Source organism: Budorcas taxicolor, chromosome 2, assembly GCF_023091745.1.
Source record: "Budorcas taxicolor isolate Tak-1 chromosome 2, Takin1.1, whole genome shotgun sequence".
Taxonomy (NCBI): Eukaryota; Metazoa; Chordata; class Mammalia; order Artiodactyla; family Bovidae; genus Budorcas; species Budorcas taxicolor.
In genome coordinates, this window is record NC_068911.1 from 42,137,718 (window position 1) to 42,151,594 (window position 13,877).

The 13,877-nt window shown below is 58.0% G+C and overlaps 1 protein-coding gene across 1 annotated transcript in view; it reads left to right on the forward strand.

The window, feature by feature from the left end:
- The window catches only part of LMF1 (lipase maturation factor 1), a 49,752-nt gene that overhangs the window by 24,659 nt on the left and 11,216 nt on the right, over positions 1-13,877 (forward strand). Inside the window, exons 4-6 of the mRNA XM_052664323.1 lie at positions 410-558; positions 10,302-10,367; positions 12,733-12,900. Of these exons, the coding sequence (XP_052520283.1) occupies positions 410-558; positions 10,302-10,367; positions 12,733-12,900 (383 nt within the window). The remainder of the gene's footprint in view (positions 1-409; positions 559-10,301; positions 10,368-12,732; positions 12,901-13,877) is intronic.

Below are 13,877 nucleotides of genomic sequence, written 5' to 3' on the forward strand. Positions count from 1 at the left end.
TTACTCATTGGCGTCGCCGTATCTGTGTGTTTCTTCTCTGAACACTCAGTGCGTCTCAGAGGGAGCAGCGCAGACGCCCAGCCCTGAAGGCTGGGGTTCAGAATTCATTCAGGTTTGTCTGGGTTTTGAGAAAGATGTTCACAGACACTGAGCACTCAGGCGTGCTGCCCACACCCGCGTCCCTCACACGGGCTCCCGGTGGGAAGAGCGACCATGCCCCCACCCGGTCGGACCAGGCTGAGCCACGCAGGGCCTGGACCTGCATCCCCCACCCCCAGCCGGCTCCCCGCTCCCCGGGGCAGCCCGGATCGCGGTCTGCTCTGCGCTCAGCACCTCACAGGGCCGTCCCGTCTGGGCTCTGCTGTGGGTGCTCCAGGAAGCTGCTGCTCACGCTCTCTCTGTTCCTCAGGATGGGAGTCCCAGCTCCTGGAGACAGGCTTCCTGGGGATCTTCCTGTGCCCTCTCTGGACGCTGTCTGTGCTGCCCAGGGGCACCCCCACGTCCTGGGTCGTCGTGTGGGGCTTCCGGTGGCTGATTTTCAGAATCATGCTTGGAGCGGTGAGTACAACCTTCACCTGTTTACGTCCGGAGGGGGACGTGCCCTCCTGCCACTTCCCTGAGGTCCACGGGCCTGTTTCTGAGCCTGTGACTCCCCTGAGGCCCAGGGGACAAACGACACTCAGGGAGGCCCCCGTCACCCCTGCCTCCAGCCCTCCTAGGGTGTGTGGAGTGTCCGACCCCACCCCAAGGAGGCCTCCTGTCTCTGCTCCCAACCTGCCCATGTGGCCGGTGTTGCTCCTGAAGGCCGCACGCTCCTCGTGGCCCTCGGACCAGGCCCCTGCCCGCCACGCGGCCGGCAGAAGAGCATGTCTCGGTTTTAGCTACACCTGCGAGCTTCCAGAAGCTTAAACTAGGAGTGAGGGGACTCACCAGGCAGAGGCCACGTGGCTCTGTGGTTGGTGCCTCCCACCTCTGCCCTGTTGTTCTGCTAGAGTCACGCCATCCAGACGGGCTGGCGTCTGCCTGCTCTAAGCTGTTCCTCATGGGCAACCACGTGCCTGCAGGGAGTGGGGCCCGTGCGGCGGGCGCGTCCCTGCCCCCTGGCCCTGCCGGCCCCCTCAGAGCCGCAGTTCTCCAGGCGTCAGCAGCCGCTGTGACTCGGCGGGACTTCGTGCCCCTCCTCACCCGTGTTCCATTTACTCGAGGGCGTCTTACACGAGAGGGGCCGCGTCCCTGCAGCACAGTGTCCTCCACGCCCTCCGTGTCCGACGCCCTCGTTCCTGCCGGCCGCAGCCAGTGCTGGTCCTCCAGCAAGACGGCATGCCCCCAGGACGAGGCACCACGCTCTCAGCTCCACACCGTCCCAGCCCCGACACCAGAGGGCTGGCGCGGGCTCCTGACTCAATCAAGTAGGAGCGGCTGCGGCACTGGGAAGCCCGCGTCGGGTGGCTGTGTGTCCAGGCCCCAGGGTGAGTGCGGTGCTTCTCATCCACACGCACCTGGAGAGCGGACGTGGCCTGCGGGTCCCTCTGATGGAATGAGACCAGGAGCCATCCTGACAGCGCACAGGCGTTCTCAGCTTCAAGTCTGTCGTAGCAGTCCCTTGCCCACCTAGGACTCAACTCTGGCTTCTCTCTCAGCTGGCTTTAAAAAGCATGAGAACGTACGCAGTGTTTCAGAGGTCTGTGTCAGGATCTCCTATGATGGCAGCCTCGTGTGTGGCACTGAAGCCAAGGGCTGGGGTGGAGCCCCGCCAGGCAGGTGCAGAGCCAAGGGTGGCGGAGCCGTCAGGCCGCTGAGCACAGCTCCCTGCTGAGCAAACTCCCACGATGCCTCGGAGGCGGTGAATCATTAGCATGTTGTAAAGCACCTTTTATGGAGTTTTGATTGACAGCAAGCACCAGCTGGATAAAAGATTATCAGGTGCACTAAAAGTTTTAATTAGTTGACTCTATCTGTACACTGGATATTATTCGCCGTCTTTTGTAGGAAAGCAGAGCGACAGGGCTGGCTTAATGCAAAGGAGGGGCAGCAGCAGGGGTCTGTCCGTGGGAGCTGGGCAGACCCGGTGCCTTACAGCCCGGGACCAGCCCAGCAGGTCGTCCCGAACAATCCTGGTCTCTGCCAGCATCTTGAGGATCCACGTCACACCGTGCAGTACAGCCTGAGGAGCCGTCAGCCAGGGCGTCCGTGGGAGGCTGCTGAGAGCCGGGCGGGGCTGAAGCAGGGACACGTGTGCAGGTCTCCGTGCCATCTTTACAGCTCTCCTGAAGTCTAAAGTTTTCTTCAGAATACAGCGTTAAAGAGAAGTAGCATGAGTGGCTTTGTGCGCGGGCAGTGGGCACTGGGAGGGCCCGGGGTGGGTGTGCAGCACTGACGTGAGAGGGCCAGCGTGGCTGAGCTGCCAGAGGAGCCGAGTCAGGAAAAACACAGAGAGCGCCTCCACCGAAAACCCCAGAGCACTCCACTGAGGAGCTCGGTCAAATAGTTAAGGAAGAATCGATATAAACCCACCCACGCTCGTTCAGAGAACACGAAAGGGAACCGTTTCCAGCACACTCCTGAGGCCGGTGGACAATGGTATTTCAGACGGAGGTTCCAGAGCAGTGTTCCTCAAGGGCACAACAGAAACTCTCAAGGAACGGTCAGCAGGTGATCCAGAGTACATGGAGGGGTCAGGTCCACACGGGGTTCCCAGGATGCAAGGCTGGTGGGACGTGAATTCAGTTCAGTTCAGTCGCTCAGTCGTGTCTGACTCTTTGCGACCCCATGGACTGCAGCACGCCAGGCCTCCCTGTCCATCACCAACTCCCAGAGTTTACTCAAACTCATGTCTACCGAGTCGGTGATGCCAACCATCTCATCCTCTGTCATCCCCTTCTCCTGCCTTTAGTCTTGCCCAGCATCAGGGTCTTTTCAAATGAGTCAGTTTTTCACATCAGGTGGCCAAAGTATTGGAGTTTCAGCTTTAGCATCACTCCTTCCAGTGAATATTCAGGACTGATTTCCTTTAGGATGGACTGGTTGGATCTCCTTGCAGTCCAAGGTAATTCACCACATTGCCAGACGTAAGGAACAAAGAGATCAGATGACATATTTGTCTCATACGATGTAGAAAATGCATTAGACAGTGTTAAACACATTCACAGTTAACAAAAAAGTTCTTAGCAAACTGGAAATAGAAGGAAATGTCTTCAACCTGATAAAAGGTAACATACAAACTGCCTGCAGCTGACATCAGACTAAATGGTGAAAGACTGAATGTTTTTTCCTGTAAGCTTGGGAACAGGGCAGTGCTGGCCACACTCCTCACGGCTATTCGGCAGTGCGTTGAAGATCTTAGCTTGTCTTTAAAGAAAGAAAAAGCAATGAAAGCCCTGAGGACTGGAAGGAGGAAGTGAAATCATCTGTGTTCATCCCACACATGGACGATCACAGGGGCTGCAGAATTAGGGAGTGAAGCTGACCCACTTGCAGGATGTGGCCAGTGTTTCCACCTGCTAGCAACAACTGTCAGAAAACAAAGTTACAGATACACCCTAACAACCATACAATACTTAGGAAGTACTCACAGAAGTGTGACACTTGGGCCCTGAAAACCCCCAGACGGTGCTTAGAGGAGCCCTGGACAAGGAGGTCTTCCTTGTTTGTGCCCAGCAGTCAGTTGTCCCCATACTGGTCGATAGATTTCATGCAGCCCCAACATAATCCTAGAAGAGTGTTTTTTTTTTTCCAAAATTGGTGAACTGATTGTTTGGTGAGCACGGAAATGCCCAGGACCGAGTCTTGACTGGGAGTAAAGCAGTCGGCTTCATGCTGCTTATGGGTCCTGGAGGCTCCAGGGACTGTGGCCCTCGAGGTGCCACAGAGGTGCTGGCGAGGCTGCAGCGATGGGCGGGTCAGCGCGTGCAGACGGCACCACACTGACGTCAGGCGAGGCTGCAGCGACGGGCGGGTCAGCGCGTGCAGACGGCGCCACACTGACATCAGCGTCAGGTCACATTTGGACAAGGCAGCGAGTCAGGTCGGCTACGACAGACAGGAGCTTCCACAAGAGGTGCTGGGTGTCCACTGGGTGCACGAACCCCCGCCCCCACCACACCTCCCACGACAGGCGGTTTGAGGTGGACAAACACATAAAACCAAGACACCCCTCGCAGATAACATAGAACATCCGCAGTCCCGGGAGAGGCAAAGGCTGCTCAAAGCACAGAAACCACTAACCGTTAAAGAAAAGACATGGATTAACTGGACAATTAAAATCCTGAGCTCTTCAAAAGACACCACTGAGAAACGGCAAGCCACAGGCTGGGGGCTCACTCACCACAGCGGGCAGAGCCTCTGCGTGCGGCCCGGGAAGGATGCGGCCTCCACTGACGACGGGCCACTCAGGAGAGGCAGAGGTCTGGGCAGGCGTGAGCACAGGCGGGTGTGCATATGCCATCCCTGCGCTGGGCACCCATCAGCCCCACAGAGAGCAGAGCCCCGCACACTCCAGGGCTGGGCTTTCCTGGGCGGAGCAGCAGGTGACGCCACGTCCTTCAAGCCCTGGAAAGACCGACTGGCAGCCCCGCCAGCTGCCACCACTTCCCGCCTGTCTCCCGCACAGACTGCAGGCCTGGCCTGTGCGTCGCGGGTTCTCATCTTGTTTTTCGTTTCCGCGGACATGGAGGTGACATGACGGCCCCAAACTGTCCCCACGGCAGCTGGGGGGCAGGGGTGTCACCACAGGTTGGGGCTGCGGGCCCTCTTCCTGTAGGAGCCTGCCTTGGGGCGGGGGCTGCCTTGCAGAGATGTCCAGGGCCCACGAGGACAGCAGCCAGAAGACACAGTGTCGCCAGAACAAGGGCCCTAGGAACCTGTCTGCTGCTGGACGTCAGTGGGGGCGCCCTGCTGGTGGATGTTGGGCGAGGGCGGGCAGACCGTCCGGCTGCCGGGTGTGGGCGGGGGCCTGTTGGCCTGCACGGCACTAACTAGGTTGTTAGGGGCACGGCACTAACTAGGGTGTCAGGGTGGCTGTTTTTTTCCTGCGTGTTCTCTCTACAGTTCTTCCATTCCCCAGGTACCACATTGTTTTTATTATTGCTTCACATTTTAAGAGTTAAGAACTTCGGACCCTAAATTCTCACTAAGCGATATCACCGCTCAAGTCAGCAGTTTTCACCGAGAGTTGCATCTTTGCTGTGGCCAGAGCAGGTTGTGGTTTTTTGCTTTTTTTTTTTTTTTTTTTTTTACCATGCCACACAGCTTACGGGATGTTAGTTCCCTGACCAAGGACTGAACCGGGGCCCAGAAGTGAAAGCACCGAGCCGTACCCACTGGACAGGGAAGTCCCCGATGCAGGTGGTTTTTACGTGACGTAAATGGAGAGGTCGCAGCATGAAGGGAGACCGCGGAGAATCAGGGCAGGAGCACAAGCCTCCGGGCCCCCAGAGGCAGCACAAGGGTGCGCTTTTCTGTCTGTACCGGGCAACCCGCATGCCTGCAGGCTGCGGAGGGCAGCCTGGGCCTGCTTACTGCCGCCCACAGCTCCAGCCTCACACCTGCACAACACCCTGGGATCCCCAGCTCTTTGTGTGCAGACCACACCTGTCTGGTTAACACACAAAAGCTGCATCTAAACTGGAGAAAGAGACGCCCCCAGGACCGGCTGTTCTGAGGCCAGCACGCAGCAGGGCCAGCCGTGATTGAAGGCCCACGAGAAAACACTTTCTTCAGATAAAGGCAGTTTTGTCTGAGACTCAGCCATAAAGTCACTTGGACTATCACGAAAGTTTTGGGCCAGTAAATTTGACAACACAGATGAAATGGACAAATTCCTTGACAAATGTAGCTCACCCAAACTGAGACAGAAGGAAAGAGGAAATCGAAAGGGCTTCCTATCTGGTAAATAAATTGGATTTGTAACAAAATGTAAAAAACCATTCCAGAAAGAATGTGTAGGCACAGATGGCTTCAGCAGTGACATCAAACATCTAAAGAGGAAGTAAGGGCAGTCCTACACACACCCTGGAGAACAGCGGAGGTGGGGCCGCTCCCCAGGTCCTTTCACATGACCAGCAGAACCCGAGGAGGCCAGCGCAGAAGGAAAACCAACCAGCATCCCTCACGAGCAGAGACACGGGGACTCCGAGCAAAACACCGGCAGATCGAGCCCGGCCACAAGAGAGGCGTGGCTTACCTCGGAAACGCACTTCACTACAGCAGCAGAATGAAGCTGAAGAGCTGTTTGTCTGTCTCAGCACAGGGCACACCGAGGAGCCCACGCAAGGTCATCTCAGGCGGGGCTCCCGTGCCGTGATGAGGGAGAGCATCCGTGCGTGATTAGACAGGCCTGCTGCCGCTTTGTGGTGCTGCTCTCCAACACTGTGTTGAAATCCCAGTGCAGTAAGACAGGAAAAAGAAATAAAGGCACAAAGATTCCAAAAAAGGAAGTGAAACATTCACAGATGTGATTATACAAAACCCAGGGAATCTTAAAAAGCAGCTACCAGAGTGAATACATTAATTTAGCAAGGTTGCAGGATACAGTCAATGTGAAAAATGAATGGTCCATCATAGAAGTCATTTGAAAATAAAATTCTGAAAATACTATGGGCCATTGCTTGAAAACTCCAGTGCCTCATAGTAAATCTGATTAAGGATATAGAAGACATGTGTTAAAACTGCAAAACATTGCTGATATGAACATAAACGACCTACGTAAGCAAACAGGTGTCCCCCACGCACGGGGCAGAAGACTCGGTATTGTCAAGATATCTTTTTCACCTGGATGTATATATAAATCCAGAGTGATTTCTATTGACATTTCTAAAGACATGTCAATTCTAAAATTCACATAAAGAGAATCTTGAAAAAGAACAAAGTTGGAGGACTCACACTTCCTGATTCTTAAGGTTAATTTAAACTGAAGTATGAGGTTGATCTAAACTAGAAAAATAGATCTGTGGAGGAGAGGAGAGTCTGGAGAGAGACCCACCTCTGCTGTCAACTGACTTTGAGCCAAGTTACCAAGTCAGGTTAAGGGAAAAGGAAAGTCAATTTTGCAAACAGTGCCGAAATCACTGGGTGTCTGTGTAGAAGGAGAAAATGAGCTTTGAGTGCCATTTCAGCAAAGAAGAGCAGATGCTCAGTAGGAGGAACCTCCTCTCCAGGAGTCAATCCCTGCAGTAAAATCTTATTAACGTAATAAAAGAGACACGGGGATGCAACACACCCCTCCCCCCAAGAACAAATCAAGTAGGCAACGCAGCCACTTCCTTGCGGAGCCTGCGGTCTATCACCCCAGCTCCTGGGAGGCATCCTGGGACCCTGAGGAGCACTGTCCAAGGACTCTGACCTCTGCCCAGCTGCACCCCCTCACAGCAGCCCCCCTCCCCATCCCTGGTCTCTGACCAGCCACAGCAGGACCGTGGTGCCTGGACCTGCAGTGGTGGGGGGGCCCTGGACCGTCCCCCAACCCGCTCTGCAGCTCTGGCAGGTCTGCCCCTGACAGAGGTCGTCTGGGCGGTTTTCACAGGCTTCTGGGGTTTGGGGAGGGGGCATGATGAGCCCTCGACCAGCATTATCCACAGTTTCCCTCCCTCCCTTCACTTTCAGCCCAGAGGGTCCCCCACGACTGACACAGTGACCCCCACCTGCGTGCTGCCTTGGTGAGCTCAGGGGGCAGGTTTCTGTTTGACCGCACCTGGGATTCTGAAAGCAGAGACTGCACCGTCCTGGAGAGAAGGGGCCCGTGGTGGCCCTGGATTGGCTGCAACCCCTTCAGATGTGGACTGTTCAGTCCTGAGACCCTGAGCAAGCCCGTGTGCACTCAGGTGAGGTCTGAGCACTGAGCTGTGACCCTCAAATGCTGCGTCATCAGGAGTCAGGACACGGGGCTCCCCCACCTGTTGCAGAGCACATGGGGTCCCAGGGGTCAGCTCCGCGGCCAGAGAAGATGCAGGGCGCTGCCAGATTCGATCAGAACTGAGGCATCCCAGCCTGCATGCCCACAGCTGTGGACACATCCCCGACCAGCAGGCCTGCTCCAGGGAGAGCCGGCCCCCTTCCTGCACCTGCAGATGGGCTGTGTCCACTTGTGGGAGGAGCAGGCAGAGGGCTGCCGCCTGTGCTTACAGATGAACAGCGGGGTTCCTGGAGCAGACTCTGAGGGGAGAACGGGGTGCAGGGCACGTGCAGCACTGGGGCGCTGACGAGGGAGCTGGTGCTGGCTCGGGACCCGAGGCCGTCACCCCTCCCACCACCACAGGCCTGGGAGCCCCCCACCCAGTTTGGTGTGGGGGGACTAATGTAGTATCAAGAAAGTGATGTTCTTTCTGTGGCCGAAGGCCTTTCCCCCATTTCCAAAAGGAGATTTTCAGAAGCGAGTTCAGGGACCTGTGAGCTTCAGAGAGAAGCCCCTCTGCGTCCCCTGGGCACTGCCCCCGCCCACTGCCCATGAGGTGAGGCCTGGGCCCCCTCAGCTGCCCCAGAATGTTCCCAGGTCCTGGCACTTGCCCTTTCCCCAAGGAGAGCAGGGGCTGAGTGGACAGCTGCAGGTCACTTGGTGTCTTACTGGCCTGTCTGTGCCATTTTTTTGGAATTAATTTTGGGCTGAAAAAGGCTCAAAGAAGGCTTTGTTCCTTTGACACTTACTCTGGAAGAAAAAAAAATCCGTGGAAAATCTGACATCTGCATTGTAGAGAGAAATCAATAGATGGGAGGAATATAATTATCCTCTGCTCCCAGAAGAATGTTTCAGATTTTTAAGTGTCTCATATCAGCTTAGAATTTGAATGACATTTTAATTATTTTGTTTTTTTTCTTCTCTGCCTGGCGTGAATCTCCAAAGAGTGCCACTCTCGGGTTCCGGGGGATGTAGGGAGCGGAGCCGTGCTCACGGGGAGCGTTGTGTAAACTGGCACGTTGTCCTCAGGAGCCAGCGGGGCGTTTGGCCAACAGGATGCTGGGGTCTGCAGCGCTGCTTCTATGCAGATGCAGCCGAGTCTGGGGTGTCCATGCTGGGAGCTGTCTCCTCAGCGCATCCGTGATCTCAGCAAACCCCATTTCCAGAGCCTCGACCCCGCCCCCTAGAGTGACCTGTCTCGAGAGTCTGCAGACACGGCCAGCAGGTCCTCGGGCGTGGCTCCACCTGACTGCAAGGCTCCCAGGCCCCTGGGGGGGTTGCCGACAGCCACCAGTGAGGATGGCACCCAGGACAGTTGGGTATTGCGGCCTCCACGGGACACACATATGAACTCACTGCTGGGCCGCACAGCACTCACACCTGGCCTGTGACCTCGGCCAGAACGCAGCCACTTGGCCTCACTGTGGAAGCCGCCGGTGAGGCTGCTGCAGGGCTTCACTGTTTCTCATGTCTGTTCTGGGTGCCACGGCATCCCTGCCTCCCACAGGGGCCCAGGCCAGGAGCTGGCTGTGCCCTCGGCCCATCCTGCCGGCTCCATGTTCCCGACCAGGCTGGAGTGGGGCACATCTCATCTCCAGGGCAGGCATCCCGCCTTGCTGGCCACCACAGGTCGGGTGACTCACACTGTCCACTCCTGGCTCAGAGCCCTCGACTGTCCCAGAGTCCTTCCCATACAGGCTGCTGTCTTCGTGACGCAGTTCTCACCTTCCAGGGCAGCCGTCCATTGAGACAGACAACAGGCCTGAACCTCTGTGTCAAGCAACAGCCTCACTCCTGCCAGGGGACAGATGGCTTCTGACCACGTGGGGGTCAGGTGGAGCTGTGACTCCCAAGGGCCGGTGAACGGGATGTGTAGCAGGCACGGGAGCCGACTGCCCTAGTGGCCGCTGCAGAGCAGCATGCTGGCCACTGCCTGGCAGGGAACTGGCGGGGCTGCTGGGAAGCTCACCCACAGGAGCCCCTATCTGCAGCGGGTTGCCCGGTGGACTGGGCAGCACAGGAGTCCCTGAGCCCGAGGTCTCCCGCATGCTGTGTTTCCCGTCGCGTCAGCGGCAGGTGGATACTCTCTCCAAGGCCCAGTGGGACATCGTCCCCCCCCCCCCATCCTCCTTGGCATTTCTAAGTCAGGCTGTGTTCTCGTGCTTTATGAATTTGCCTTTTCTAAAACCGCACAGTTGCATTACTGTGATGATGCTCAGAGTCTAAAAGCTGGGTTTTAATGAAACACAGGAGGAACTGACCTTTTAAAAAGGAGAGTGTTTCTTCTTCCTGCATTTGCTGTTACTCCTGAGACGCTGAGTGTTTCCTCCAGGAACACGGTTTGCAGTTTCCCTTCTGCGTCACCCCTGCATGTCTGTCCAAGGGTGGCTCACGGTCCTCTCCATCCTTTCAGGGCCTGATCAAGATCCGAGGGGACCGGTGCTGGCGGGACCTCACCTGCATGGACTTCCACTACGAGGTGAGCAGGGTGGCCAGGGGTGGGTGGGGGCGTGGACGCAGGCTGAGCCCATCATCCCCTCAGGACGGGCCCTCCAACTCCCTGCTGCTGCTGCTGCTGCTGACCACACTCAGGCTCATGCTGGGGCCTTTCCGTGATTCACCTGAGGGCATCTGGCCTCAGAACAACCTTCTCCTCAGTGGTGTCGGCTCAGCCTCCTTTGCCTGAGCTCCTCAAACCAGCCCTGTTCTTTCTCACCCGGTCTGGGCACCACCTGTCAGGCGGGATGTCTTCCTTCCCCAGGGCGGCTTCGGCCTGCTCCCTCCAAGGGGGTGGGAGGTCCCAGCGCCCAGAGTGGGGGCTAGAGGCAGGAGCTGGGGGTCCCAGAGTCGGGGTCCCGGTGCCCAGAAGGGGCCTAGAGAGGCAGGAGCTGGGGGTCCCAGAGTCGGGGTCCTGGTGCCCAGAAGGGGCCTAGAGAGGCAGGAGCTGGGGGTCCCAGAGTCGGGGTCCTGGCGCCCAGACTGGGGGCTAGAGAGGCAGGAGCTGGGGGTCCCAGAGTCAGGGTCCCGGCGCCCAGAAGGGGCCTAGAGAGGCAGGAGCTGGGGGGTCTCAGGCCCCGGCTGCTCTCATGACCAGGACGTCATCGGCAACAAGCAGAAGAGCGTCATGGCCACTGGGCTCCTACGAGACCCACACGAGGTCGTCACAGCTCAGTGTTCGGAGGCACAGAAAACGACCCGAGAAGGAAGGGGCTGGAAGAAGGGGGACACCTGGGAAGCTGGGCATCCGAGTTCCTTTACTGTTCTTGTGACTTCTCTGTGGGCTTCCCTGATGGCTCAGCAGTAAAGAATCCGATGCAGGAGATGCAGGTTTAATCCCTGGGTCGGGAAGAGCCCCTGGAGGAGAAAATGGCCATCCACTCCAGTATCCTTGCCTGGGAAATCCCATGGACAGAGGAGCCTGGCGGGCCACAGCCCACGGGGTCACAGAGTTGGACATGACCGAGCAACGAAACAACTACTTCTCTGTAAGCTGGAAGTCGTGTCCAGCTGAGAAGCTAGCAGGAAGACACTCTCCCGGGGGGTTGGTGGCCCTTCCCCGGGGCGTCGCACTTGGAGCCCCGACCTCCCTGTGTCCAGTGGGACACCGTCCCCTCCAGGGCACCCGGGCCGGCGCACTCCGACCGGCGTCTCCTTGTGCCCAGCGCACACCAGGCGCCTCAGCGCCCACAGCTAATCTGCGAGGAATCACGCCCGCGGCAGGGAGGGAGAGGCTCAGGCCGCAGCCACACCCAGGGCCGGGGTGCACAGGCCGCACGGTTGGCAGCTGTAGGAGAGTGCTTCCTTTCGCTGGCTCTAAGCCACGTCCAGGGGGAGTCACCACCGCGAGCACTGCTTATCTTTGGCCCGGCCCTTCCCTCTGCAGTGTGGGAGTCCTGGGTTCAATCCCTGGGTTGGGAAGGTCCCCTGGAGAAGGGAAAGGCTCCCCACTCCAGTGTTCTGGCCTGGAGAATTCCGTGGACTGAATAGACCATGGAGTTGCAGAGAGTTGGACCCAACTGAGTGACTGTCACTCACTCGCTTCCTCTGATGGCGGACAGCAGCCGTGCTGTCTGTGTGCGTGCACGTGTGGGCCGTGCCTGTGCAAAGGACACGGCCTCGAAGGGGGAGTGCACAGCAGACCCCGTTGCCCTTGTCGGACCCCCTCTGCACAGACACGGGGAGGCACACTCCGAGTCAGTGGGGCCGTGGGTCCACCGGGTCTGGGGCCGCAGAAGCCTGGTGTCCCGCCCGGCACTGTGCCCTTCACGGACAGCTGGATGTCCACAGTGGCTGCCCCAGCCCCATACGGCATCGGCACAGCTGGTCCCTCTGTGGACGCCTGCGTGTGCAGGGAGGACAGGGCCCGTCAGCTGGGCCCTGGGCGCCGGCGCCATGGCTGAGTCAACACATGGGCCTTGGGGACCTGCCGCGCCCGCCCACCCCACACACATGTGGAGGCTATTCCCAGGAACACACACATGGGGCCGGGACCCCGTGCCCCGAGCCTGCATGTCCTCCGCGAGGAACTCCACGTGAGAGCTCCCACCGCCCCGCCTCCTCCCCGCACCCCGTCCCTTCGCGGGGGGCTCGCCAGCGCCTGAGCGGCTCAGCGCTGTGACCACAGGGGCCCCCCCTGCCTCTGAGCGCCTGGTCACCAGGGCCCTCGGGGGTCCCTGAGGGGTCGGCGTCAGAAGTACGGGAAGTCTAGGAGTGCCAACTCGGCCATGTGAGCTGCTGGCGGGGTGCCTCTCCAGCCAGGCTGCCAGGGGGCGCACGGGGTAGGGTGTGGAGGGAGGGTCCCCCAGGGGCCTCCAGGCACAGCTCAGGGCCTCCCTTGCCCACAGACACAACCGGTGCCCAACCCTGTGGCCTACTTCCTGCACCGCTCCCCGTGGTGGTTCCACCGCTTCGAGACCCTCAGCAACCACTTCCTGGAGCTGGTGGTGCCCTTCTTCATCTTCCTCGGACGGCGGATGTGCATCGTCCACGGGGCCCTGCAGGTCCTGTTCCAGGTGAGCAGCCACGCCCACGGAGAACCTGAGCTCCCACATCCCATCTGCCGCGCCTGTGAGGGTGGACCTTCAGGGCCCCGTTGCCCCGCGGACCGTGCCCCCATCTTCTGCTCCTCGGCATGGGGGCCGTGTGCCGAGCTGCCCCAGACGTGGGCTCCATGGCACCGGGGCGGGAGGGGACCCACACCAGGCGGGAGCCTGTGGCTTGGTTGGTTGTTTACTATAGCTGCTTCTACCAAGTTCTCTTGTTTCTTGTTTACTAGAAGTTTTGTGTTTTTTGTTTTGGGTATTTTTAGTCATGAGTGGGTGAGGTTTAGCAAAAATGCAGCCACAGTCAGTTGCCTTCCTAGAATGAATCAAACTCAGTCGTGCTGCGTATATGCCAGCGCGTTGCTGGGTACACTTGCTACCGTTTTGTCTGGGTCTTTCGCACTGTCAGTGAGGTTCGTCGGTGCTTTCCCGCCCACACTGGCCATGTCTGGCTCTGCTCTGGGTCTCGCTCTCACCCTCGCAGACAAGATGGAACTGTTGCTCCACCATCCCCACTCGGCCCGGGCCGGGGGTGGTGGGCGGAGCGGGATCTGTGTGGCCACTGACAACCTTTCGTGGCTGCCAAACATGAAGGGTCTCTGTTTTCTGTAGGCTTTTTAATGGCAAACATTTTCCTTGGAATTTGTCCATTTTATCTGCTTTCAGACGCCCTGGTCAAGGAACAGGCTGTGGTAGTCTCCTATTTTGCAGTCTGGATTTGTGTCCTTTCCTTGGGAGTTGTCACTCATGGTGCTCAGAGCAGATTCTTTTCCAACCAGCCTTGTGCTCTTCCAATGAAAAGTTCCTGTACTTCAGCAGGTGCATTTATTTCCACAGCTTTGTTTTCTCTTTTCCCTTGTTTAGCTCTCCTCTGAGGTTTTTCTCATTCCGTTACTTTCGCTCTCCTAATTACCAAGTATACTGTTTCTTTCAGGCGGGCACATGCT